This window comes from Pelodiscus sinensis, chromosome 2, assembly GCF_049634645.1.
Source record: "Pelodiscus sinensis isolate JC-2024 chromosome 2, ASM4963464v1, whole genome shotgun sequence".
Lineage (NCBI taxonomy): Eukaryota > Metazoa > Chordata > Testudines > Trionychidae > Pelodiscus > Pelodiscus sinensis.
This window is the reverse complement of record NC_134712.1, coordinates 209903091-209929215: the sequence shown is the minus strand read 5'-3', so window position 1 is coordinate 209929215 and position 26125 is coordinate 209903091. Positions and strand designations below refer to the sequence as shown.

General features: G+C 41.7%; 1 protein-coding gene across 1 annotated transcript; it reads right to left on the bottom strand.

Annotated features, from left to right (window-relative positions):
- Positions 1-434: 434 nt before the first annotated feature.
- On the bottom strand, positions 435-25560 carry ASNS (asparagine synthetase (glutamine-hydrolyzing)). Its single transcript, XM_075922328.1, has 12 exons — positions 25402-25560; positions 22385-22680; positions 19942-20179; positions 16724-16909; positions 16343-16444; positions 15339-15466; positions 13860-13986; positions 11145-11251; positions 7927-8027; positions 5393-5474; positions 4978-5133; positions 435-3182 (listed from the first exon to the last, which is right to left on the bottom strand). The coding sequence occupies exons 2-12, from the start codon at positions 22631-22633 to the stop codon at positions 2973-2975; spliced, it is 1686 nt and encodes a 561-aa protein (XP_075778443.1). The 5' UTR covers positions 22634-22680; positions 25402-25560; the 3' UTR covers positions 435-2972.
- Positions 25561-26125: the final 565 nt, after the last annotated feature.

Here is a 26125-nt window from a genome sequence, read left to right as displayed (position 1 = left end):
ATCAGGACCCTTGTGCAGGGGCCTACCCTGTAGTTGTTCAAGGTAACAAAAGTCCACATACACATAAAGCCTATCACACAAACTTTTGAAACTATACAAGATTAGAAAGATTGGTACAAACTGGATTCCTTAATTTAAAAAAAGTGACACTAAGTGGTCTTCAGGGCTCCTAGAGAAGTCACAGGTTGGTTTCTCTCTGTAGATGAAATTACCAAAATATTTAATTAATCAAGGTTTTCACTTTTGGGGGGCAATTAAATGGGAGCAGTGGGATGTGTACAAGAAGGAGTGAGCTTAACCAACATCATGACTGCAACTTTCACCTTCTTCTGGGACCTTGAAATTATGATTTCCTGACCAGATTGTGCCAGAGAAAGGAGTACCAGATGACACTGCGCCCCAATTGGTATAATGAAAGAGAGAAGAAAGGAAAATTGATGCAATAAAAAGCTTTACTCGGTCCTTTACATTTCAATTCTTTAAATGTTTTTCTTTCTAGCTTCTGTGTCTAAGAGATTTCAAGGATGGTAATGGTAGTTGTTACAATGGAAAAAGTACATCAGTACTAATTTGAGATGAAATATCATGGCACTTAACTGTTTAAAAGTAAGTTGAATTCACTTTTACCATTTGTTGGACCCAAGACACTCTCTTATCAACACAATACCCTCTCTATCCAACAAAGCCATAAAAAAAGCAGAGTATAGCTGCAACCTCTAAACTAAATTATGTTCTAATTAACTATTTGACAATGAATGTTTTTCTTCATAGCATCTATCAGAGCTCTTTGATTGTGTGTATCTGCAGAATGTTCTTTAAGGGCATGTTTACACACAGAGCAAAATTCAAATTAAGCTACACAACTTCAGCTACATCAATAGTGTAGCTGAAGTCAAAATAGCTTAATTTGGCTTTTGGCACTATATACACAGCAGGAAGCCGAAGGAAGAACACTCTTCCTTCTGCTTCCCTTACTACTTGTAAAATGAGAGTTACAGGAGTTAGAATAAGAAGTTGTCCAGCTCGACATTATTTCCAAATAATGGCTTGCTGTGTAGACGCGCGTTGTGTTATTTCAGAATGTCAGTTGTTCCAAAATAACGCTGCTGTGTAGAAATGCCCTGAAAGCAAACTTTTTTCTGAAACTAAGTAATAGGTCCCTTATGAAGTCTCACCACACAATTATATAAACCATATAACCTTAATTAGACAGAATGTGTACATGTGTCAGTCAAAATACAGCCATTTACAGAAAGCCATCAGAGAATTGTTCATGGGTTCCAGGGTGCCACCTGTGGGATTTTAGTAGATTCCTAAAGAAATGTAGCACTGAAAAAATAAGCTCTCAGGCATTTTACAAAGAACTCTAGTGCTTCACTTCAGAATGTCAGAGAATATTGGGGAAATTTTTTTTTTTAATTAAACAGTTTTTAATTTAAAGAAATAAAAAAATACTAAGCTTTTCTAAGTTTAATATACAAATTGGAGTTTGCCATCTAATTGGTAAACAGTGTAGTTATTGATCACCATTAATATAATAAAACCCATTTTTAAAAATATCATCCCATTCAAATAGTCTCTGGGTGGAATAGCGAGCTGTGTAGAAATGCATTTGCACTGCAATAAGGATATGCAGATACCTCTCCTTGTTTGGAAAGAACTAAAATTCTCTTTCAGACAAATAATCCAATCCTGAAGTCCTTACGCAGTAAAATGTCCAATAAATTCTAGGAGTTGGATTTCAGCACAGAAAGCAAAGCATAAAACCAAGGAGATCCTGCAGCTGGGGTGCTGCTCTGGCACTCAAAACAGATCTCCCAACTTGGGCCAACTTCCAACGGCTTTAACTTACTGCAGCCCACCATGTGCTGTGTGGGCTTGTGCACTAAGGACCTATCCCCAATTCACCATTATACCTACTTTAAAAAAAATCAAGCCCTTTAGCTAGAAACAATGATATAAAACTGGTCAGTTTTATTCCAAGCTGTTCAAGTTCTTGTACCAAACCTATTACCACCATATGATCTACAAAGACATTTATCCCTGTGTAAATCAACAAGTCCCCCGTCATGGCTGTGGTTGGCCCTAGTTTGCTGACTGAGGCTCATGGGACTTCAGCTGCAGGGATAAAATTGCTGTGTAGATATTCTGGGCTTAGGTTCAAGCTCCAGCCCGAGTTCTGAAACCTTCTGCCTTGCAGAGTACCAGAGCTCAAGCTCCAGCCTGAATGTCTGTCTACACAGCTATTTTTCAGTCCCAGAGACTGAGACAGTGGACCCAATCCAGCTGCAGATTTATTTATCCCTATGTAGGCATCCTCCCACCCCCACTACCCTTCAGTGCCTAATGAGACTGTAGTGGGATTTTCAGAAGTACCTACGCAGGTTAGATTGACTTTTGTTAGGCACCTCACCTGCTTAGGCATTTCCACAAATCCCACTAAGTACCTCTCTATATCTGTACCGAGAATTTGTAAATATCTGCATATCTTGCCCAAGGTCTAAGCAACCATCTGAATGCTACAGTGTTTAAACATAGGAGCCTAGATAGACTGTTCAGTCCATAAATGCTCATTCTATATCACCAAGGTGAAATTCAAGTCAGCACACATTTTATGAGCCATTCAAGTACTCCAAAGAGGCCTCTTGTTAAAAATATATGTATGTATGTAACTGAAGTCAGTCAATATGACTGAGTATGAACAAGAGGCAGAGCTGCTTAGTATAATGGTGCCCTTTCCACAGAGTAGTTTTTTAGATCAGAACTGTAGTTTAAATGAGGCAGAGGTTCCTGTGCAAGCCATCTGTACTGGGGTTAATTTTTACACAATTCTACTGGTTAGAAATGGTTCATCTTAAATACCATTGTCCAAATTCATTCGGAATATTCTTTAGACTATTGGGTGATATAATCAGCTTTTGCACAGAGCAAGCCAATGGGCAACAATTTCTGTTTCAACACAACTGGAAAGCTTATTCTTTGGTAGCTGACTTGTAATGTTTCAACGTGCGAGCAGACGGGTCAGTAGCTTCAATCCATCGTGGCATCCAATAGTGGGGGAGCCAATCAGCTCGCCCAGGATAATGCTTCTCAAAGATCTGGCGGTAGTAGTAGCCTTCTTTAGTTTTAGGAGGATTAAAAGGAAATTTCTCTGCTGCTTTTTCCAGCAGAAGGTCATCAACCTATGGACAAAAGTGAAATAAAAACTAAGCTGTGAAGTCACTTTATAAATTATTCACCAGACCATTAGCTGCAATTGAAATACTGTCATCTCAGTGTACAAGGATTTACCATTAAACTCCATCATTTGTTAAAGATGCCCATTTCAGAAAGATTAAAAGCTTTCTAAAAGGTGAAATTCTGCCCTAGGATGCGTGCATGGCTCCCTTGAGCTCAGTGGGAACCTGATCTGCAAAACTTTATTGTGAATTAGTCCTATAAATGGCCCTATTAGTGCAATATTGTTTCTGGCTCCACATTAAGTGTCAACCTTTTTAAAAATCTAAAATTCTCTTTTCCAGTAAAAGTGTCTCCCCACGCTGTTATCTGCTTCTTGATAGGTTTTCTATTCTGCCTGCATACAATGAATCTCAATTCACTCCATTAGCACAACCCAGTCTGCAAGCCTTCTCATGGCAGAAAGTAACCCAGGAGTGGCAGTGCAGAGGTCAAGTCACTTGCAGCCTCTGTTCTGCCAAGAGCAGGGATGAAGGAGGTTAAATTCAGGAGGGCTTGCACTGATTTGGGTAATCTCCTGACCAGCTTCCACCACCACAGCTCCAAAAGAGCACAATCATAAAATTAATCTCCTTCCAACCCAGTCAGTGGAACTGAGTAGGGATCCTATCAGCCTCTCTCTTTGGGGTAGATGCTGCTGCTGGCAAAGTTTTCCCTTTAGCACAGAGGTGTAAATTGCACTGGCAAAGGTGAATCTCGCCCACAGGCTATGGGCCTGAGTTGCCACTGTGCGACACTTCATGTAGGCAGCTTGTACAACTGGTGAAAGCTAGGCATTGGACCTTACCACTAATGATCATTCACACAATTCCCTGTGCAGAGCAAACAAAGCTGCAGAATTTCACCTTTTAATCTCTTTTTGGAATGGGCACCTTTAATAAACTGTCTGGCTTGGTAAGAGATTTCATTGCCAAAAAGGGCCTAGCTACAAAACAGATCTGGCTACCAAAAACTGACACTGCACTGACTATGCAGCAGGTAGAGATGACATAAATAGTAGGGATGCAAGAGTTTAACCAATATGCTGATGCTTATTGGTTCCTGTTAACTGTTTAACTCTGCAACTCTGCTAGGGAGAGCGAGGCCGGGATGACTGTTCTCCCCCTCTTCTCTCTGCTGCACAAGACCAGGGGGCCCACTAGCACCCTTCCTTCCCCACTCCTACATCCCCAAGTAACACATTTAACTGTGTAAGCGATAGAATTTTGATTGGTTATATGATTATTAATTATATTTTTAAAAATGTATAAAAATAGTAGTGTGCATAAACTACACCAGCTGCCCTAAGCTAAAGGATTTGCCATAGTACCACAGCTGCAACATTCATTTTCCACATGACAAGAATCAAGCAAGTTTATCCATAAACTAAATGCGCGCACACACACACACACTTGCAATCCATCTATTTCCTTCACTTAATCATATAAATTGCCCTACTTAATCCTTTTCATGAGATTTTATCATTTCTTTGCATCTGAATTAGTTTCACCTCACCTCTGGATATGAAAATGGAAATAGTGTGGAGTACTTTTATTTCTTAAACTTAGTCTTACTCCTGTAATATTCTTGAACAAATGGTAGTTTGACAACTTTAAAACTCAAATATTTATTTTCTGGATTATGTGCAAATTCCACCTTTCATTGGCTGATGCAATTTCTAATAAACCCATAATGGCTTTAAAACTTAGAACGAAAGCATATGTTACTGTAGATAAGTGAAATTTTAACATAAACATGTACCTGGAGATCAATATGCTCTTGAAGAATTGAAAACCAAGACTTCTTGAGAGATGTTATACCATCACTGAAAGCTTCTTTGGGTCTCCAGAGTATTTCTTTCGGAAGCAAGTTGGAATCCTGAAAAGATTCTCTCAGGAGATGCTTTTCAACTCCATTCTATTGACAGAAGCACAATAATGCTGTGAATTTTCGGAACCTAAGTAACTAACCCTACAAGAAATATTTTAGGCTAGATTTTTAACACACATTTTCCCCTTTCAAAGATGATTCAATTAAAAGATCAGGCCATTGGCATCAGTACAGCAAAGCAATCAAATATGTGAACAGTCCCATTAAATTCTACAGGACTATTCATGCTTAATGCTCTGCAAGATCACAATCTTAATCTCCAAGATACCTTTTAGGTGCTGCATACCTTTGGAATTCTGAGTTCCGCTGGCAAGGATAGGTAATAAGATGTAAATCGGTGATCCAAAAATGGGACTCTTAGTTCAAGACTAAAAACAAAAGAAAAAAATTAAAAATTCGAAAACCTACAACATCAATCCCATGACACAGTTTAGAAATTCCATAACTGCTAACATTCATTTATTTTCAACAGCGGAAGGAATGCGAAGATTAATACTTTAGTATTTGTATATTTCACTTATAATCAAAACAATTTCCATGTAATAAATTAGGACAGCCCAGTAAGCGATCAACCAGAAAAGGTCCAAAAATTGTCACTGTTATGCTGCCATCTACTGGAAAATTTATGACATAATGCAAAATGTAGAAATCCTCTTACTGCAGGTTCCAGAGACCTCCATAAAACAATGCATTTTGCATATAAACACTGACAAAATCCTGTAATCCTAAAAGATCTGTCAAGAAACAGCAAACTGCCTGTGAGGAGATACATCAGCGTGTTTTAAGCTGTTGCAGAATCTGGTAAGGTTTACCCAAAAGCATACCCGAGTTTGGCTTTCAAACTTGATAGCAGTAAGAGGCACCTATGGGAACCATAAAGACTTTGCCTAGTGATTCTGCAATGCTCTCACGCAGAATTCCCATTCCATTCAGCAGGAATTCCAGGTACAGAAGGACTGAGCCCTACTGCTTATGTTCAGGTCTAATAAATTGTGGAGCCAGAGAATCAGTATAATTTCTAAAGCTTCATATTTAATGAATTAAGAATTTTGCCTTTGGCTGTGACTGATGCAACTCCTCACTGCCATACTTGCATTAAACTAACATGCCCTGTAGCCTATAAGCCAAGAACACAGCTGGTGCAAGTAAGTGCAGCTAAGTCAGCTGGGGAGGTGATTCAGTACAACTCAGTTCATTCCAAAACTGAGTTTCTTATTCTTAGTTTTCCTCCTCACAAAAAAAGAACCACTTACTACAGGTAATGTGCAGTACACACTGCCCCTGAGGAATGACTATGGCTCAAATATTTTTGTCCCTCACCCCTCAATACTAACTGTTACCCATATTTTTACATCATATCTATATTTAACATTATACTGGTTTTATCATCATTGTTCTTGTCAGCATTCAACTATAAGTTATCAGAGCAGGGACCTGATCTTTCCAACTGTTCCATAAAACATTTCACAAACTTTTGTATAACTAATAGGAAAAGGCAATGGCAGCTCTTCAAGTATGGGACAATTCAAAAAGTGTGAAAATAAGCTTGAATAAGTAGTCAATCTCATTTGTGTAACAAATGTATTGCAAATACTCCTTTTACTGAATTCTTCACATTATTAAAATGGAGAAACTGAGGCACTTGGAAGTTTACTTGCTCTTAGTCACACAAATCCATGGCAGAGCCAAGAACGGAACTTGGATCTCCTGACCCCAAGCCTTGTGTTTTAGTCACAAGACCCTCCTTCCCATCATATCTATCTAGCTTCTTGATTAATACTTTCTAACTTTGTCTTGTCAATTTCCTTTTTTTCCCCTTCCATTTCCATTCCTTAATGTTCAGATGCATCCCTGTTTATGCCAGAGGTGCAACATACATATAAACACATTGCCAAAGCCCTTTAGTTATTTTTAAAGCTTTCTGATTTTATCTTGGTCATGAAGGGCCATTTCCCCCCAAATACTAGCATTTCTAAATATAGTAAATATTTTGTCATGCTCACAACAAAGGCCCTTTCTGTATCAATTGACAGAATAGCAGACTCTGACTTGGTGCATTTGATATCATGACTTATGCACAATACAGGCAGTACCCCGGTTACGTACAAGATAGGGACTATAGGTTTGTTCTTAAGTTGAATTTGTATGCAAGTCGGAACTGGTACATATTGTAGGGGAAACTCTAGCCAAACATTTCTCCAGAGCTCAGTTTTATTCTCCCACACCTCACTTCCCTCAGTCCTTTATTCTCAAGTTGAGGTGTCTGCTGAGAAAAGCCACTCCGCGTCTCCCTGGTCTGCTGGGGAGGGGGGGGGCTAGCTTCGCATCTCTCTGGTCTGCTGGGGGGAAGCAGCTAGTGCGGGGTTGCCTCACCCCGTTTGTAAGTAAGGATCCGATGCAAGTCGGATCCATGTAACCCAGGGACTGCCTGTACTGTGAATGTGGCACCTGGATTCCTTCAGTACACAAATTAAATATAATCTAGGTATGTAACCTTGTCCTGTTCTCAGCCTTCTAGCCAATATTTTCCACTGGTATCTTCTGTTTTTTATCTAATATGAAGCAATAAAAAGAATATTGCTTTCCTGCTCACACGAGCTTCTTAGGGAAAAATCATGGTCCCACTGAAACAGTTAGCAAATATTTGTCCCTTAAAATACACTGAATTATAGATGAAAGTAACAGTGGGTAACATTTCCCTCTACATGCTACCAAATGTGAAATTACAAGTCTGAACAGTAGCACAGAGAACAGCAAGATCTTTAAAATTCTAGTGTAAGTTCTAAACCTATGACTGTGGGAGCGTATAATGGGTCTTACCCATGAGCTGCAGTAGTTCTGTCTGCCCGAAGTACATCAAACAGATAAAGTTCTTTCAGAAGCCTCTCACTCTCTTCCATAGCTTCTTCAGGAGATGGGGCCTGTAATACACACGCCTATGTAATACACATGCCTACGTAATACACACACATATTGCATAGTTGTATTGCTACTTTGAGAACTTTCTGTGATCTACGTGGACTTCCAATGATTTCTTTGCACATGAGAAGCATGAACTCTACAGCATATTCCACAGTACAGTAATATGCCACATAGTTTTTGGGTATGAATGTTAAAGAAACTTGTACTCAAGTTTACACTACAGGCCAAATTATTTCACAATTCCCAAACATTTGAGGAGAATACATACAATTTGATTATTGGGACTCCTTTTCCCAACCTTCCTCCCTCTGAAGGAAACACACAACATGAAGGCTTGTACTCATGGGCTTACTCATGTGCCTTGTGTATACAGGCAGTCCCCGAGTTACGCGGATCCGACTTATGTCGGATCCGCAGTTATGAACGGGGCTTTTCTCACCCCGGAGGACGGGAGTGGCGGGACGCCCAGATGAGCCGCGGTGCCGCCGCCCACGTTCTCCGGGGTGAGAAAAGCTGCTCCCCGTCTCCTTGGTCTGGTCAGACCAGGGAGACGTGGAGCAAAGCTGCGGAGGACGCCCGTAGTGGGACAGCCCAGGCGCGCCGCGGCTGTCCCGCTGCGGGCGTCCTCCGAGGCTTTGCTCCCCGTCTCCCTGGTCTGCTGGGGGGGCGGGGGGGGGGCGCACAGGTAGTGCCCCCTCCCCCCCAGCAGACCAGGATTTTCTGCCCACGACGCCTGGGGTAGAGCAGCTGGGGCGCTGCTGGGTTGGTCCCGCAGCGCCGCTCCTCGGCGCTACTGAACCAACCCGGCAGCACCCCAGCTGCTCTGCCCCAGGCATCCCCAAGTCAGCCGCTGCTGAAACTGACCAGCAGCTGACTACAGTAAGCCCGAGGCAGAGTTGCTCTGCCCCTGGCTTCCTGGAATCAGCCGCTGATCAGTTTCAGCAGCAGCTCACTTGGGGACGCCTGGGGTTCTTAAGTTGAATCTGTATGTAAGTCAGAACTGGCATCCAGATTCAGCCGCTGTTGAAACTGATCAGTTTCAGCAGCGGCTGAATCTGGACGCCAGTTCCAACTTACATACAGATTCAACTTAAGAACAAACCTACAGTCCCTATCTTGTACGTAACCCGAGGACTGCCTGTACTTCAAAAGCTATAGCACATTGTATGGGAAGAATATCAAATTCATGTGATTTGGATAAAACTGCACCAGAGTCCTCTTTCTTGTCAAATTTCCCAGGGATCCAAGTAGGACATAAGAGATCTCATAACAGGGCCCTAAGGATTCAAATAATCAACCTCCTCAATAAAACGTATTTTGGCAGCAGTTACATGGAGATGCTGAATTTACAAAATGATTGTTTAATATTGTTACAATGATAATTTTCACCACAAGCCAAGAGATGTAAGTTGTATTTATTGTGCAAAAAGTGTAAAATGTTTAGGCTAGATTCTCATCATTTGATGAGAATCAGCATAGAAAAGTGGGATGTCAGAAACTGTACAATTGAGTAGTCATGTAACCACATCAAATTTTAGCATTACACAATTATTCAATAGTTCCTGGGGGCAGAGCAGACAGCCAGTGCACTCCTGGTCCCACTCCGGAGGACCCCCTGCCACCTCACACTGCTGCCTCTGATACAGAGGCAGCAGCGCAAGGCAGCAGTAGCACCTGTCTGCGGAGGGATTGCAGGCACGAGCTCCCCACAGACAGAGGCTACACCAGCATTAGGGATGTTAAATAGTGGTTAAGAAGCTAAAAATTGAGTAGTCAATGGAATTTCCATTGACTACTTGATAAGGGGGTTCACCGCAACTTTGCTTTTTCAATGTAGTAAGAGCTGCCAGTTTCTTTATTACATTGAAAAAGCAGAGGTGCAATGTCTAGGACTCAGTGCGAGCCAGGACAGCCGAATTCCAGCTCACGCTGGGTCCCAGATGCTGCACCTCTGCTTTTTCAATGTAGTAAGACTCTTTTCAATGCAGTAAGATCCTGGCTACATTGAAAAAGCAGAGGCCCAGTGTCTGGGACCTGGCGCAAGCCAGGACTGCCTAGTCCCAGCTTGTGCCTCCCCTGTCCCCTACAGAGATGGTGCTGGGGGAAAATGGCTTTTTAAGCCAACTCCCCCCAGAACTGGCTTCTGCTTCCTTCCTTCCTAGCTGTCTCTGATACATAGGCAGCAAGGGGGCTAGAGAGAGAGACTAGCTGAGTAGTGACACGACTACCTGATAAGTCTTGGCTTATCAGGTAGTTGACTAGTCACTTACATTCCTAGCAGGCATCCCACAGAACAGCATCTGTCTGTGGCGAGCCTAGACCTGCCACGGACAGAGGCTACTCCGCAGCAGCAGCCCTTGCCCCCCATCCCCGGCGCTGCCTCTGACAGAGGGATGGGGAGGGGGAAGAGTGTGTGTAGGCAACAGGATTAACCAATATGCCCAGGTTTAAATCGGTTAATTGTGTAGTCAACTACAAGTTGACATCCCAAAGGAGAACTGCAGAAAAAGAAGACTGAACTCTTTGCTCAACATTAGACTTCTTCTCAGCAGGTCAGTGTTGAGGCACACAAGCACGGCAGTATGGGGAAAACCTACACTGTTGTTACAGGACTGTCCCTGTACCATAAACAGGAGTTAATGTGAAGAGCCTCAGATCAAGGAAAGTGTCAGATCGGTCCTTCAGTGTACGGCTGGCACATTAACCAACTCTAAATTTACTTTTAAAAATGTACAAGAGAAACAAAATGTTTCAATCAAAAATTATTACTAAAATGTGTAATGATCTCTAAAAGAAGATTCTAAAAAGTAGGAAAAAGGAAACATCTGGATCCTGGACACAGCTAATGATGTCTTCTTAAAGCTATTATTTGACTTCAATGGAACTATTCATAAGTACAACAGCTTGTATGCAAAGCATTTGTGAGACTGGGACTTTGAAAACTATTTACTTATGTCCACTTTAATACATTATTTACTTATAAATGGACATAAAGTACCTGCATCAGAAATAATGAATGTATTATTCTCCAAGAACTCTTTTCTGATTATTTTGGCCAATATGTGCATGCACAAACAACCACCCTTTTTCTTTTGAGGACAAAATATTGTTCTTACCTTATGGAAATAGATATAGCCTTGTGTAAGCTCATCTGAGCCTTCCCCTGAGAAAATGACCACACTGTCCGATTTCTTACGTATATATTTGGAAACCAGATACATACCTAAAGTAATAAAATCAGATATACAAAGTTATTGTAAACTCCATTATAAATGGATAGAATTCTGACTTCAAAACATCTGTGCAAGCTGTACTTCTTGTGTACTGTTTCGCTGCTTCCCTTCCATATTAGAGATGAAGGGGAAAAACAGATGAAATCGACAACAGCAGGGAATAAATATATATATTACGGATATACAGGCAGTCCCCGGGTTACATACAAGATAGGGACTGTAGGTTTGTTCTTAAGTTGAATTTGTATGTAAGTCGGAACTGGTACATATTGTAGGGGAAACTCTAGCCAAACATTTCTCCAGAGCTCAGTTTTATTCTCTCACACCTCACTTCCCTCAGTCCTTTATTCTCAAGCTGAGGTGTCTGCTGAGAAAAGCCACTCTGTCTCCCCCTCATCTGCTGGGGAGGAGGGCGCTAGCTTCGCGTCTCCCTGGTCTGCTGGGGGGAAGCAGCTAGTGCGGGGTTGCCTCACCTCGTTTGTAAGTAGGGATCCGATGTAAGTCGGATCCATGTAACCCGGGGACTGCCTGTATATGGCATTGATTCAGGAAAAGCAAAATCCCAGTAAAGTCAGTTTAACACATGCTTCAAGTTAAGCACATGCTTGAATGCTGTCCTGAATAGAGATGTTTTCCTGAATTACATCATATTTGTAAAAATAAAAATAATCAAGATACATATTTATTACTGCTATAGGCTTAACAGTTATACTGTGTAATCCATTTAATTTCCAAAACATTTTATTAAACTCTATTCGTTTTGTATGCAATAAATTCAGTTTTTTCCTCATTGCGCCTTTCCACATGATTTATGTTACTAATAAAAATAGTTTTGGTTTGCTTTTAGAAAAGAAATTTCAGTAATAGGTGTTTATTTCAATAGTTCTACTATGTTGTCATATTACACCACATTTGAATGAGAACATAATATGAAAAAAATCGGAAGAATTATTTTTCATATGTGAAAGGCAACAATAGCACATATATTTTAAATACTCAACAACAAAAAAAACCTAAAATCAACTTTGCCTGCCTCTCCGGTACATATACTTCATCCAAACAATGTTTTTGAAGGTCAGACTAGATCAGGCATGTCAAACAGGCCTCTGGAGGGCCGCATACGGCCTGATCGAAATTTTTTGTGGCTCATCACTACATTTTTATAAAAGAATAAAGTGCGGCCCACTGGCTGCTCGGAGCACGTGGCTGAGTGCAGATCACAGCTGGCCGACCGGCCGCTCTGCGCATGGCACTCCAGCAACTGCTCACGGCTGGCCAGGCCACTTGGGGCTCCAGCACGTGCTCACAGCCAGTCAGCCACTCTGCACAGGCATGAAGCACCTGCTCACAGCTGGCTGCTGTGCTCACATGGCCCCAGCACCTGAGGAAGAAATATGTGGCGGCGGCTCTGGGACCCAGGCATTAAGTTGGGGGGGGAGGGGGAGCTCGGAGTGCCTGGCTCTGGGGGAGGGAGGCGGCATTAGGTTGGGGGGGGCAGGCTCTGGGGGAGGATGAGGCATTGGGTTACAGCAGGGGGAGCTCCAGGGGGGAACAGAGAGGGATTGGGTTAGAACGGGGATATGGGAGTGCCTGGCTCTGGGGGAGAGGAAGGGGAATATTTTGTTAACATTTTGTTTATTTATTTATTCCCAAATAAAATCACAAAATGTATATTAACTTTATATCAATAAATGTCAATTTTTTGCAATTGCATGAATACTATGCAAACTTACAAAGTATCTGAAATTTTCACAGAAGCCTGTTCTTTTTGATTAATCATGGTCTATACTTGTTTTTATTTCAATAAAACAAGTTATGTATCATGTACAAAATTTAAAAGTACCTTACATTTGTAATTAATTATTTAACATGGGCAAATAATTATACACATGAAATTATATTATATTAAAACAAGACCTGAACAATTATGAAGTATACCTATATAATCTATAATAATAAATAATGATGACTTTCCAATAGAAGTACATTTTCTTTGGTGGCCCTGAAAGCTATCAGTTTGTGCAGCCTTCAGCAGGCTTCAAGTTTGACATGCCTGGACTAGATGATCTAATAGTCCTTTCAGGCCTCTCATTTAAGGATCAAACAATCTATTACCAGAACCAGGTCTTGCTGGGAAGATAAATAACTTGACATGATCCCATAATGAGGGCTTGTCTACAAAAGACATTTAGTTATACTACAGCTGTGGTGAAATGTAGCCAACACTAGCCTGCCACAAACTAAGAGTCTGCATGGACCCACCTGCCATGCATTAACAATTCCCTAGTGACCTCTGATCTACTTCTGCTTCAAAGCATAGTATATCAAAAAGCACAAAGAAACTGTTAGTGTGTGGCAGCAGGATCCACACAGACATTTAGCTCATGGCAGGTTAGTACAGAATAAATTTACATTCCAGCTTGCCGTGAAATAAATGTTAAGCTAAGCCTGGAGACAATGGCAAAGTTGGGAACAAAAAAAATCAAGATTTCTGGCTCCCAGGCCCTTTCTGATCATTAGACAGCATACAAGGAGAATACCTTTTGTGTAAAACAACACATCAGTACTTAGTAAAGAATATTAAAAAACAAATCTTACCAACTGAAGCTCTAACTGTTGTAATATCATATGTTTCCAGTGTAAAAATAACCTCTTCTATTGCCTGAATTCCTTCTTCAGAATTAAATATTACTTCATGATGTTCACTGCCAATATGAGCAGCTACCTGTTTATAAAAAAACTACATTAGTAACTGGCATTTTAACCAAAAATGCTTTGCAAACATCTTCTTCACTAAAATGCCAGAGCTCTTTTGCAACAAAAATTACAAGAAGAAAATAAAATAAAGTGTGGAGGAACATACCTCCCAAATTACAATTTATTACAACCCCAATGTTTACACAAAGTACAGTGGAATCTGTAATGGCTATAAAAATAGTTATGACTTTCTTTTAAAATTCCACACAGTCTAAAAGACAGCATAGTGCTTCCCAAAGTTTTGTCCAGACTACAGCTTATGATTTCTTCCGATGGTTCTTCCAAGATCTAAAAAAGTCAGTGGTTTACCCTTAGGCTTCATCTTCACTGCGAGTTCTTCTGGCAGAAAATATGCTAATGAGGGACCCATTAGCATAAGTCGTGATCTCATTAGCTTATTTTCTGCCATTTCTTTTTGCGAAGGGTTTTTGCGCAAAAAGAAGCAGTGTGAATGGGGGTGTTTTGCATGCAAAACCTTTCTTTTGCGCAAGATCCTTATGCCTGTCCCAGAGAGGTATAAGGATCTTGCACAAAACAAGGGTTTTGCGCAAAAAATAAATACATAAATAAATAAAAATATCCACACTTCTTCCCTCATTAGCATATTCTCTGTTGGAAGAACTCGCAGTGAAGACGTAGCCTTAGACTCAGCCACAAATACAGGCAGAACTGAGGCACCTTTGAAAGTATGGCCCTTGCGCTATAGCTCTGTGTGGAACTTTTTTTTTTTTTTAAATCCCACTCACATTCCTCACTGCAATGGCCACTTCCACAAACACATGCATTATTTCTTGCTTTTTTTACTCCTGTTCACATATGAAAATCCTTCAATCTTGCAAGAGAGAGAGAGAGTTCCCCATGCTACCAAAAACAAAACAACCATCTTAATATTTGAATTTTTAATCACTAAAAAAAAATAAAACAAACCTTGCAGTTTGTTTTACACAAATTCCTGTCATTTGTTTTTTTGTTTGGTTGGTTGGTTTTTTGCACCCAACCATTCTAATCAGCAACAAATTACTTTACCCACTGCTAGTAGGGCAGCGGGTCCTGCAAGACCCATTTGAACCCAGATCCTCTGCAGGGTTCTGCCTTGTAGTCATACAGCAGTGGCAGTTTTGGTCAGAAAAAAAAAATTTAAATATACAGTATAAACAAATTAAAGCCTAACTATTTCTCCCATTTAATTAAGAAACAAAGTGTAAACTTGGTTTTACTAAAAAATTCTGATTCCATCCCAAAAAGGATTAAGATTACATGCAGGACACACTGTGACCTTAACACGGGTAACTATAGCTGAAAAGAAAAATATCACTATACCTTTCTGGCAGCCAGTAAATCAGGACTGTCTTCCATTCCAATTGCAAAGGTTTGGAACGGGTAATTGATGCTTGATTCTTTCATCAATTTCAGGACCACTGAAGCAACCAAACTGGAATCCAAACCCCCTACCAACAAAACAATTTATTTCATTACGTTTTTAAGGCACACGCATCTGTACAATGGAAATATGATTTACACAGTCTTGCTTTTTAAATTATGCATGAATCCAAGATGCATGATGACGGTGAAACAGTTCTAGAACAAAAAGTTTGCACTGTACAATTTTAGTCAAACACATGTAGTAGCAATTACTAGTGTATGTGCAGTTCTGGAACCTCAACATAAATCTTTAATACACATAAATAGAATTTCCATAATGGTATAATGATTCTACAAAAACATACCTTCCCTCTGCCATCCTGCCAAGATTGGAGTGGTTCCCCCCCACTTCCAATACAAAACTGTACTCTTCATCTCCTTCATGACTATGCTACTATTCATTCTTCCTGACGCCTTGTCTATACTTATCTGGAATGTAAAATTAAGATACCCAATTCCAGCTATGGTAGTTGTGTAGCTGGAGTTGATGTACCTTAATTCACCCTTTGGAACAAAACACTCCCGTTGACTTCCTTTACTCCTTTGTGAATCGATGAGTACTGGTGTCAATGGGGGCTCCCTGAACAGTTGAGTTAGCAGATCTTTATTGGACCCCACTAAATCAAACGCTGAAAAATTGACCACCACAGTTTCGATCTTCCCAAGAGCGAAGACATGACCTAAGACTGCCCTTGCTCTCTCAACTTTGCCAGTTCTAGCCTGCTTAATCCCCATCTCATCTCCTTGCAGCTACTATTCCAATAAAGACTATAAGAACTTTCAAGAATTCCTTCAAAATTCTGTTAAAACATTTGGTAGTTAGAAAAGATACATTTTAAACAAACAAACATTTTATTTTTTGGTGGGGAGGGAATTTAATAATTTTGAGTTTTGCCATTTACCTGACAAAAGACAACCAATTCTTCTATGACTCATCAAACGTTTTCTAACAGCATTTTCAAACAGAAGACGAATGTTGCTTTTCACAGTTTCAAGATCCAAACCTGTTACAAAAGTAAATAATCAGTTTACATCAAGGGGTCCAGTAAATAAGGATACAAAATTCTTTCCTATCAAATGAATTTCAGGCAAGGATACAGGAGCTCCAATATATTCACATGCAGTCACGTACAAAGAGAGCCCCCCACATATCTCATTCCTACTGTACAAGTTTCTTTTCAAACGATTCTTTCACTTACATGTTCATGAAAAACTAAGCAATGAATTATTCTGATTCATTTAAAACAAGATTATAAAAATCAGTTATTTCTTTGCTGTGTTACCTGCATTCAGATTTTCCAGTGTATCATACGCCACATGCAGAGGTTCATCTTTACAACTATGAAATTTTACCAGTTCCACCGATGCAACTTTGCCAGATGGCTTTAAATCCAACACTTCATAGTGTCCCGGAAGAAATGGCTCCACTTTAGGACAAGAGGACATAGAGTGCTTTAAGTTGATAAGACCTGCAGACATGCAAACATGTGGAGAAGTAATTTTCAGGAGTTTGAGTATTCACCATGGTCTCTGAGCTGCTTAAAATTAGATACAAAATATTTTTCTCTAGATTATCAATTACAGTGTTATTCTGTCCTGGCTGGTACAACAATGAGGAAAAAAAAAGCTGCCTGATACTTTCTCTGATGCAGGGGTCCTGCCAAAAATAGATAGCAATGAGACATGTATTAGAGCAGCAGCAAAGTGAACTGCAAACAGACTGGGTGTGCCCTGTAACTAGGGTATGATCAAGCTGCCAAAAAAGAACAGCCAGCCACCTCACTGAGGTCAAGATCACAAGTTAGTATATGGAGAAATCTTGCTACCTTTGTAGGGAAAGAGGCTCTAGACTAAGGATGTTAAAGACTAGTTGACTATCCGATAAGCATCTGCTTATCGGATAGTCAGTCAATTAGTCGATTCCCCCCCTTGCTGCCTCTATCAGATCCTGGACTCCCCGTGGCATTTCAAAGTGACAGTGCAACATGGAGCCCAGGGTCAGCGGGGGACTCCGAGTACCCTGCTGGCCCCAGGCTCCATGCTGCGCTGCCTCTTTGAAATGCACAAGAGCCCCCCGCTGGAGATTCTTGTACATTTCAAAGCTGGCACACAGTGTTCCGCATTCCTCCTTTGAAATGTACAAGAACCCCCAGCGTAAAAAAGCATAAGTGAACAGTGTCAGGATCAAGTAAACTACTTTTAGTGCCTGTGTGAACCTGAAAGACAGAAATTAACTTTATATATAAAGAATTAAATTTATATATAAAACTCGAAGAGGTTAATAAAAATCACAAAGTGGCCAAAGTCACTGCAGAGTTGGTATTAAAACAAAGTAATTTATATCAATTTAGTAATTCCATAATTACTAAATTATAAATTTGGAACCTGAATGTGTTGTTTCTAATGAAGGCCTCAGAATCAGACTTGCAATAAAATTGTCAAGTGCTATATTTTACTTTTATTCTACACATCAAATATCTGGTGAAATCACAGGCAGTGTTTTGCAAAACTAAATTGGGAATCAAGTATCAGAGGGGTAGCCGTGTTAGTCTGAATCTGCAAAAGCGACGAAGAGTCCTGTGGCACCTTATAGACTAACTGAAGTGTAGGAGCATAAGCTTTCGTGGGCAAAGACCCACTTCGTCAGATGCATGTAGTGGAAATTTCCAGAGGCAGGAATAAATATGCAGGCCAGGATCAGGCTGGAGATGACCAGGTGGATCCAATCAAGGAGGATGAGGCCCACTTCTAGCAGCTGATCTGGAGGTGTGAATTCCAAGAGAATAGAAGCTGCTTTTGTAGTTAGCAAGCCATTCACAGTCTTTGTTTAATCCAGAGTTGATTGTGTCAAACTTAAAGATGAACTGTAGCTCAGCAGTTTCTCTTTGAAGTCTGGTCCTGAAGTTTTTTTGCTGCAGGATGGCTACTTTTAGATCTGCAATAGTGTGTCCAGGAAGATTGAAGTGTTCCCCTACAGGTTTTTGTATGTTGCCATTCCTAATATCAGATTTGTGTCCATTGATTCTTTTACGTAGGGATTCTCCCTACGTAAAAGAATCAATGGACACAAATCTGATATTAGGAATGGCAACATACAAAAACCTGTAGGGGAACACTTCAATCTTCCTGGACACACTATTGCAGATCTAAAAGTAGCCATCCTGCAGCAAAAAAACTTCAGGACCAGACTTCAAAGAGAAACTGCTGAGCTACAGTTCATCTTTAAGTTTGACACAATCAACTCTGGATTAAACAAAGACTGTGAATGGCTTGCTAACTACAAAAGCAGCTTCTATTCTCTTGGAATTCACACCTCCAGATCAGCTGCTAGAAGTGGGCCTCATCCTCCTTGATTGGATCCACCTGGTCATCTCCAGCCTGATCCTGGCCTGCATATTTATTCCTGCCTCTGGAAATTTCCACTACATGCATCTGACGAAGTGGGTCTTTGCCCACGAAAGCTTATGCTCCTACACTTCAGTTAGTCTATAAGGTGCCACAGGACTCTTCGTCGCTTAAATTGGGAATGCAGCACATGGTCATTTGGATGCATTAAGATAAATTTCAAAAAGTCAAGTTCTCAGCAATGATACAGACAGAAAAATTAAGCTCAGTCCTTAAGTCCTTACTGAAGAGAAAAAATAAATAGTTTTGTACAAATAAAAAGACTAAGACCGAGTCTACAGTGATTGCATCATTACAATGGTCAAACTAATTTGGACACCAATATTAAACATTCATACAACAGTTCAAGCATAAATATGAAGAGACAAGAGATTTATTTGTATCTTTATTAAATTGTAAATAAACTCCCTCGCTGTCCCAGTTTAGTAGTGTTTATAAATAAAGCCCTGCAAATCTACAGATCTTGCTTTTATATCTGCTAGAGATGTTAGATATCGTGTAATTGAATAATCATGTAACTGCACACAAAAAATGTTATCGGATACACAATTATTCGATTGTCCCCAGGGCGGGACCGGTAGCCAGTGCGCTCCTAGCCCTACTCCAGGGGAACCCCCTGCGACCCCACACTGCTACCTCTGTATCAGAGGCAGCAGCATGGGGTGGCAGCAGCCTCTGTTCATGGCGAACTTGGGCCTGCCTTGGATAGAGGCTGTATCATGGCAGCCTCTGCTGCCTTTGCTAGTGTGGGGGGGCAGGCAGGCTGGTATTCATGGGGAGCTGGCTTTAAAGCTGGCTCTCCCCTGAGCACCGGCTTCTGCCTGCTCAGTACTGTCTCTGTGGGAGATAGCAAAGGTATCCTGCCTGCCCCCCTCACCCACTGTGCTGCTGCTTCTATCAGAGGCAGCAGTGTGGAAGTGGGAGGAGCCAAGTGTCTCCACGGGATCCAGTGCCCATGGGGAGCAAGGTATAGAGGCCTGGAAGGTGGTGGAAATGCATGTTATCTATAGGATTAACCAATAAGCATTCAATTACCAAAAACTTCGTTGTTCAATTTATTATACATTTCTAAACTACTGAACTCTATTCATTTTACCTTTTGCCTCAGAGCAGACACCCAGGAACCCATCTTCAGTCAACACCTTAAACAATGGTCTGACTCCATACGTATCTCTTCCCAGAAACACTTTCCTGTTTGCAGTGTCCAGCAAGATGAACGCAAACACACCATCTAGCATGGAGGCTGTTTGCTCTATTCCTCCTCTGTTGTAAAGATGAAGGATTACCTCACCATCTACTAAAGTTTGATAGTCAAATCCAAATTGCTTTTGCAACTAAGGAAAATAATTATTAGAAAGAAAAAAAAAACCATTAGCATTCATTGATACTGACTGAATTTATTTTTACTTGCAAAAAAAGAACATTTTAAAAAATAACAAAGGTTACTTGGTAGATAAGAGTTTGAAAACTCTGTAGATGTTTTCATACAAGCAAGGAAAGGATACACTTATGTTTCAGATGTGAACTTGGTTCTATTTGCTGCTCTGTCACTGACATCCTCTGTAAATCACTTCAGATACAAATTTTCAAAAGTGGCTTAAAATTGTGTGCACTTCAGTTGATGGTTGTAAAATCTGAGACACCCTGTCTCTGATTTTTAGAGAGACAGAGCTCACAATCTAAAATTAAACCTCTTACTAAAGACAATACTACTTATTTACCTAAAAGGGGTGTGGTGGTGTTTAATTCACTATTATTTCTTAAGCACTTTGGAAATTAACTGTATTTGCTTTAATTATACAATACCATCATAATGCAGTAATAATATTTTACATTTCTACAGTGTCTTTGACCTGAGAATTTCAATTTTCCAGTTTAAAAAAGGGAGAATTAAAAAAATATATATTTGTTCAGTGAAATTTAAGATTCTTCCGTAAGCAAAAATACAGTTCCAGATGCCAGAAGAATTAGCAGCCATGAGTATGCTTCATGCCCTTATTGTGCTACTTTTAAAAATTATTTCTATCATCTACTAGATAGTAGAAAATATCTATACATAAACTGTAGGACAGCAACTGTAAAAAGGATACTTTCACTATATTTTTGATCATTTAAGAATATTTTTAAATCATGGAATGAAATCTTGGCCTCACTGAACTGAAAGAGAATTCGGTCATTGGAAACGTGGCTCTTTAGCAACCAAGCTCTAAAAACATACTTACCAAGTAACTGGAAACCTGAATTAATCCCTTTACTCAGTAGTTTTTAACTACATCAGTGCACACATTATTTATAAGCCTTACTGATGGCAATGCACGATTTGCTTAAGAACTGCAGGGTTGGATTTTAATTCAGAGTCTGTGTTTAGAAAGCAGTAAGTGCTACCAAGAATGACTATGACATACTGCAGAAAACTGCTGATACATGGGACTCTGTATGTGCTTTGCTCTGCAGTATGTTATGCTCATTCTCAGTAGCTTACAGCAACAGTCAGACACTGAAAGAGACACACATTCTGCAGTGCTTATTTAGTCAAACCACCAGTGACATCAGTGGGAACAAGACTGAGTAAGCATTTGCTAACAATCACAGCTGCTACCGACCCCTACATTCCATATTTAACATGCTGGTGTGACCATAGATAGGCCTTGATTCAAGAAGGTATTGTATGCATATCATTTAAGGATATGGTAGAATCAGACACTAGATTAGGGCCACAGTACCAGGTTTTCAAAGGTATTTAGGAACCTAAAAGATGCAGATGACAATCCCACTAGATACTTAAGAGTGACTAATTTGAGCATGTAACTCCCAATGATTTCAATGAGATTTAGGACTGCTCTATACTGGGAAACTTACATTAGCATCGCTACATCTCTCAAGGCTGTGACAAATATACACTGTTGAGAGACACAGTTATGCAGGCCTAGCCCCTGGCATAAACAGGGCTATGTCAAATGAAGAATTCATCTGCTAATCTAGTTATCACCTCTCAGGGAGATGGATTAATTACTGCAATAGGAAAACCACTCCCATTGCTATAATGAGAGCCTTCTACACTGAAGTACTACAGCTGTTTTGCTGTAACACTTGAGGTATAGACACGTAATCTGCTTAGGTGCTTTTGAAAATTCCACCGAACTTCTATCTACATACTCGAGCAGTACAGTGGAAGAGATTCTTCAAAATAATCTGCAGAACACCAAATTAAAGAGAACTTTTTTTAACCCTGAATTCTTCAGTAGTAAGCACTGACTATGTGCTTATTCCTCGGAAGCTTAAAACTGGAGTAGATTTCTTTACTAACGTATTTTTCCTTTTGTCATTTATACTTAGTCACTATTTACTATAAATATTTGAAGGACTAATGTATTGTGTGTGTCTCTCCTACACTTATGAATCAGCTCCAGATTTTCACCCAGACACTTTGTTTTTGAAGCTGCATCATTTGCTCTAATATTCTAGCCCACAGTGTTTTAAAGAAGTTCCAAATCTTCTCCGGCACTGAGGTACCACAGATTACGGTCTATTTTTTTTACCTGTTTGAAGTTGTAGATTTCTCCATTGTAACACAGCCATAAATATGGAAACTTCTTCACCCGAATAGGCTGCATGCCATATAACTGATCAACAATTGCAAGACGATGGAAACCAAAACAACAGTTGGTGAAGCCATTGACGTTTTCAAAACGAAATGCATCAGGACCTCGGTGGGCTATTTTCATGGCACTTAGACACTGAACAGAAAGGCATTCATCACTTCCAAAAAGGGCCCAGATACCACACATTTTGAAATTGGTTGTGAGCTGACTCTCAACTACTTAAAATGAAGAACCTGTTAACAGAAAGATATGTCATCATACAACATGCTTTAGCTACTGCTGATCCTAGGAAGCATATTTAAATTTCTTGACTACAGATAATTAAGTACTGACTTATGAAGAAAGCAACTTGGTTTAGGCCCTATTGACAGAAGGTTGATTAAAAGCCAACAACCCGGAAAGAGGACATTAGCAAAGCTTTCACAGGACAACAAATCAGGTTTCAGCTCAATTTTAGATATGGTAGATGTGTGTTGTGAGTATGTTGGTTATTTCTTGCTTACAGAACACAGACAGTCTCATATTTACAGCACAGTATCATAGATTGAACGGATATAGTCAGGAGTGGGAATAAAACATCATTTCCATTAGTCCTGTTAAAAGCTACTGTTCTAGCCAAAAAGAAAAGAAAAAAAGAACAAAGAAAATTTGTTAATGTTTTCCTGTAGCTCTGGGGTGGGGAACCTTTTTTCAGTCTGGGGCTGCTAACCCACAGAAAAATCAGTTGAGGGCTGCACAAAAAAACACCCCTCACTGACATGGTCCCTGATTGAGGAGAACACACTCCCCACATTGCTCTCTCACACCAGAGCCTAGGAAGGCCTAAGCTAGCAGATTTTGTGGGTCCCAACCCCACGGAGGGTTGCAGGGGATAGAAGGCTAGAACACTAGCTCTGATTCCTGAATGCTGGGGTGGGGGATCCCCAAGCCTCAGGAGATGGATCCAGACAAGCCCCGGGGCCTTAGATTCCCCACTTCTGCTATAGCATGGGATCCCAAACTGGGGGGCATGAAGAAATTCCAGGGGGACGCGAGGCAACCCAGCCCTCTCCCCATCAACACCCTCCTCCCCTAAGTTTTGCTGCTATTTTTGTTTTTTGGCCCCAGTCAATTCCTTTTTCAATTTCCTTTTTGCTCAACAAGCCTTCCTGCTATTTGGGGGGGGGGGGGAGGGGGCATGAGGGTTTCTCACAAATCAAAAAAGGAAAAGTTTGGGCACCACTGTGCTATAGCAAGGAGGTAACCCTAAAAGAAATACATCCCTCACAATTTCTAACAAGACACTGCAATAGAAATTAGATATTAAACTTAATCAAGTTCTCCAATGGACGGGACTAGATCACATAAGGTTGCATATGTACTAAAGATGTTAAGAGGAGGGTAATTTGCTAATCATATAGTTGACAGAATTTTTATCGACTACATGATTAGTCGATAAGGGAAAAAGCACTCACTCCCAGCTTGCACAGTCCAGGAGCTACACTCGCAGCGACTCTGTAGTTTAAATGTAGTAAGATCCGGGAGGGCAGGCAAGTGCAGAGTAGCAGCAGGAGTCCATCCCGCACCCAGCGCAAGCCAGGATTAAGCCAGGCTTCCTGGCCAGCCTGAGCAGCCCATCTGCTCCAGCAGCAGCCCCTTCCCATAACCCAAGCCACCAGAGACAGGCGCTGCTTGGCAGTAGCCTCCCCTCACCACCCCCTTGCCTCTAACAGAGGCAGCAGCATGGGAGGGGGGTGAGGCAGGAACAAGGGGGTGGGGGCAGGATCCCATTTAATAAGTTAAACCTAAGATTTAACAGGTTAACTGATTAAATGGTATTTTACATCCCTATAGACAAAACTGACTGCATAGGCAATTGAGCTTTTTCACTATTTTGTATTTACTCTATTGTGTGTGGCCTTCACTAAGCACCAAGGTAGGAAACTTTGTTGTAAACACAAAATAGGGACATAGATTTGTCAAGCCATAAAAACTGGCTGGCAGGCCCAGAGATAGGTGTAATTACTTCAAAACTACTTTCAGTTTAATTGACGCGATTTTTTTAAACCCTTAATTCTTTAGTAGTAAGCTATGTGCTTATTCATCGGAAGCTTAAAGCTGGCGTAGATTTCTTTACTAACTTATTTTTCCTTCTGCCATTTATACTTAGTAGTCACTATTTACTGTAAATATGTGAAGGACTATTGTATTCTGAGTCTCTCCTGTACTTATGAACCAGCTCCAGATTTGGCACTGTCTGGTTAACGCCGCATGACAACCTTTTCCATTTTGATTTAGTTGGGATTGGTCCTGCCTAGAGCAGGGGGCTGGACTTGACCTTCTGAGGTCTCTTCCAGTTCTATGATTCTATGATTTTCTTAACCCTGGAGTAAAATGTTTGTGTGGGAAGCCCATTTCATTGAGTACAATTTCATGTGAGTCAGATCCTGTCCCCAAGAATCTGAACACGCGCTGCCTTCTTCAATTCTTCCGGCCTGATGCAATTCTGCAAGTCTCTTTTCTCTGATGCAACCTTAGTGCCGCTTTGCCCAGCGCTGAGTCAGGAAGCCTCTCCCTCACCGGGGCTGCAGCGCCTGAGGGTCCATGTGGGCACCGGGCTCGCCCCGCACAAACCCGCTCCCAGGATCGGGACCTCCGCCCGCGAACTTTAAGGGGAGGGGGCAGGGCTGGGGCTGCCTCTACGTCATCACCTAGCCAAAGGGAGCCCTCCGCCGTTAGCGGCTCCTGTGGGCTCTCAGCAGCGCCGCCACGTGCCGCCAGCCGGGACGGAGTCTGGAGACTCGGGGCCCGCGGGCAGAAGCAGCAAGTCCACGTGCCTCGCGCGCCCAGCGGGGGAGCTCGCCCCGGCCCAACCGGGAAGGAGCTGGGGGGAGGGGGTCGCGCTTCCTGCCCAGCCACGCGGGGCCCGCCCTCCCCGGGCACCGCAAACTGCCGCCGCCCTCCCGGCCCGTTACCTCTGCTCCGCCTCCAGCGCCGGGCGAGGCTCGCTGCGGCCCCAGGCAGAGAGGCTGCTGCTCCAGAGGGTCCGACGCTCCGCAGACAGACGCGGGCACTGGCCTGCCGGTGGAATTGGCTCCTCCTCCCGTCCGGCTGCTGCTGCTGCTGAAACACCGAGCGAGGTTTCATCATGCGGGCCCCCCCCCCCTTCGCCGCAGCCCTTCCGGGCTCCGCCCCCTCTCGCTGCCCGAGCTCCCCGCACATCTGCTGTATTGTCTCTTTCTTTTCCTACCCTGCTGCCACGGGCTGGGCCACAACATTTTGGCACCTGAAGCGGGAAGCTCAAATGACGCCCCCATGCCCGGGCCAGAACTTTGAAAATTCTCAAATCTGCCTTCTTCCAGTTCTGCTCCTCTTGTGGCACTTCACCATCTCTGTGCCTCTAGAGCAGAGAGAATACATATGCACCAGCAGCAGACACAATTTTCTGGGTCCTAGTAGTGCTTCGCTTCCTTCCCCCCCAGTCTGGCAACTGAGGCAGCCACCTCAGTTCCCCTCATGATTAGGCCAGCCCTGCCCAGCCAGTTCTTTCATCCCCGAGGCAGTGCAAGGCAGGAAGGGGCTGTAAATCAGCCCATAAGGAGCTAAAGGGCCAGCTGCCTCTCCACATAGTCTCTGTTAATATAGGGCGCTAGGAGCGGGGGAAAGAGACACTCTGCTGCTGCTACCAGATTAAATACA

What these genes read in the sequence shown, in the direction of transcription:
- ASNS (XM_075922328.1), bottom strand. Translation starts at nt 22,633, where the DNA reads ATGTGTGGTATCTGGGCCCTTTTTGGAAGTGATGAATGCCTTTCTGTT. An exon ending in ATTTACTGGCTGCCAGAAAG is followed by an intron (nt 13,987 to 15,338) that starts GTATAGTGATAT and finishes TTTTATAAACAG; the next exon opens with GTAGCTGCTCATATTGGCAG. An exon ending in GCTATATCTATTTCCATAAG is followed by an intron (nt 8,028 to 11,144) that starts GTAAGAACAATA and finishes TGTGTATTACAG; the next exon opens with GCCCCATCTCCTGAAGAAGC.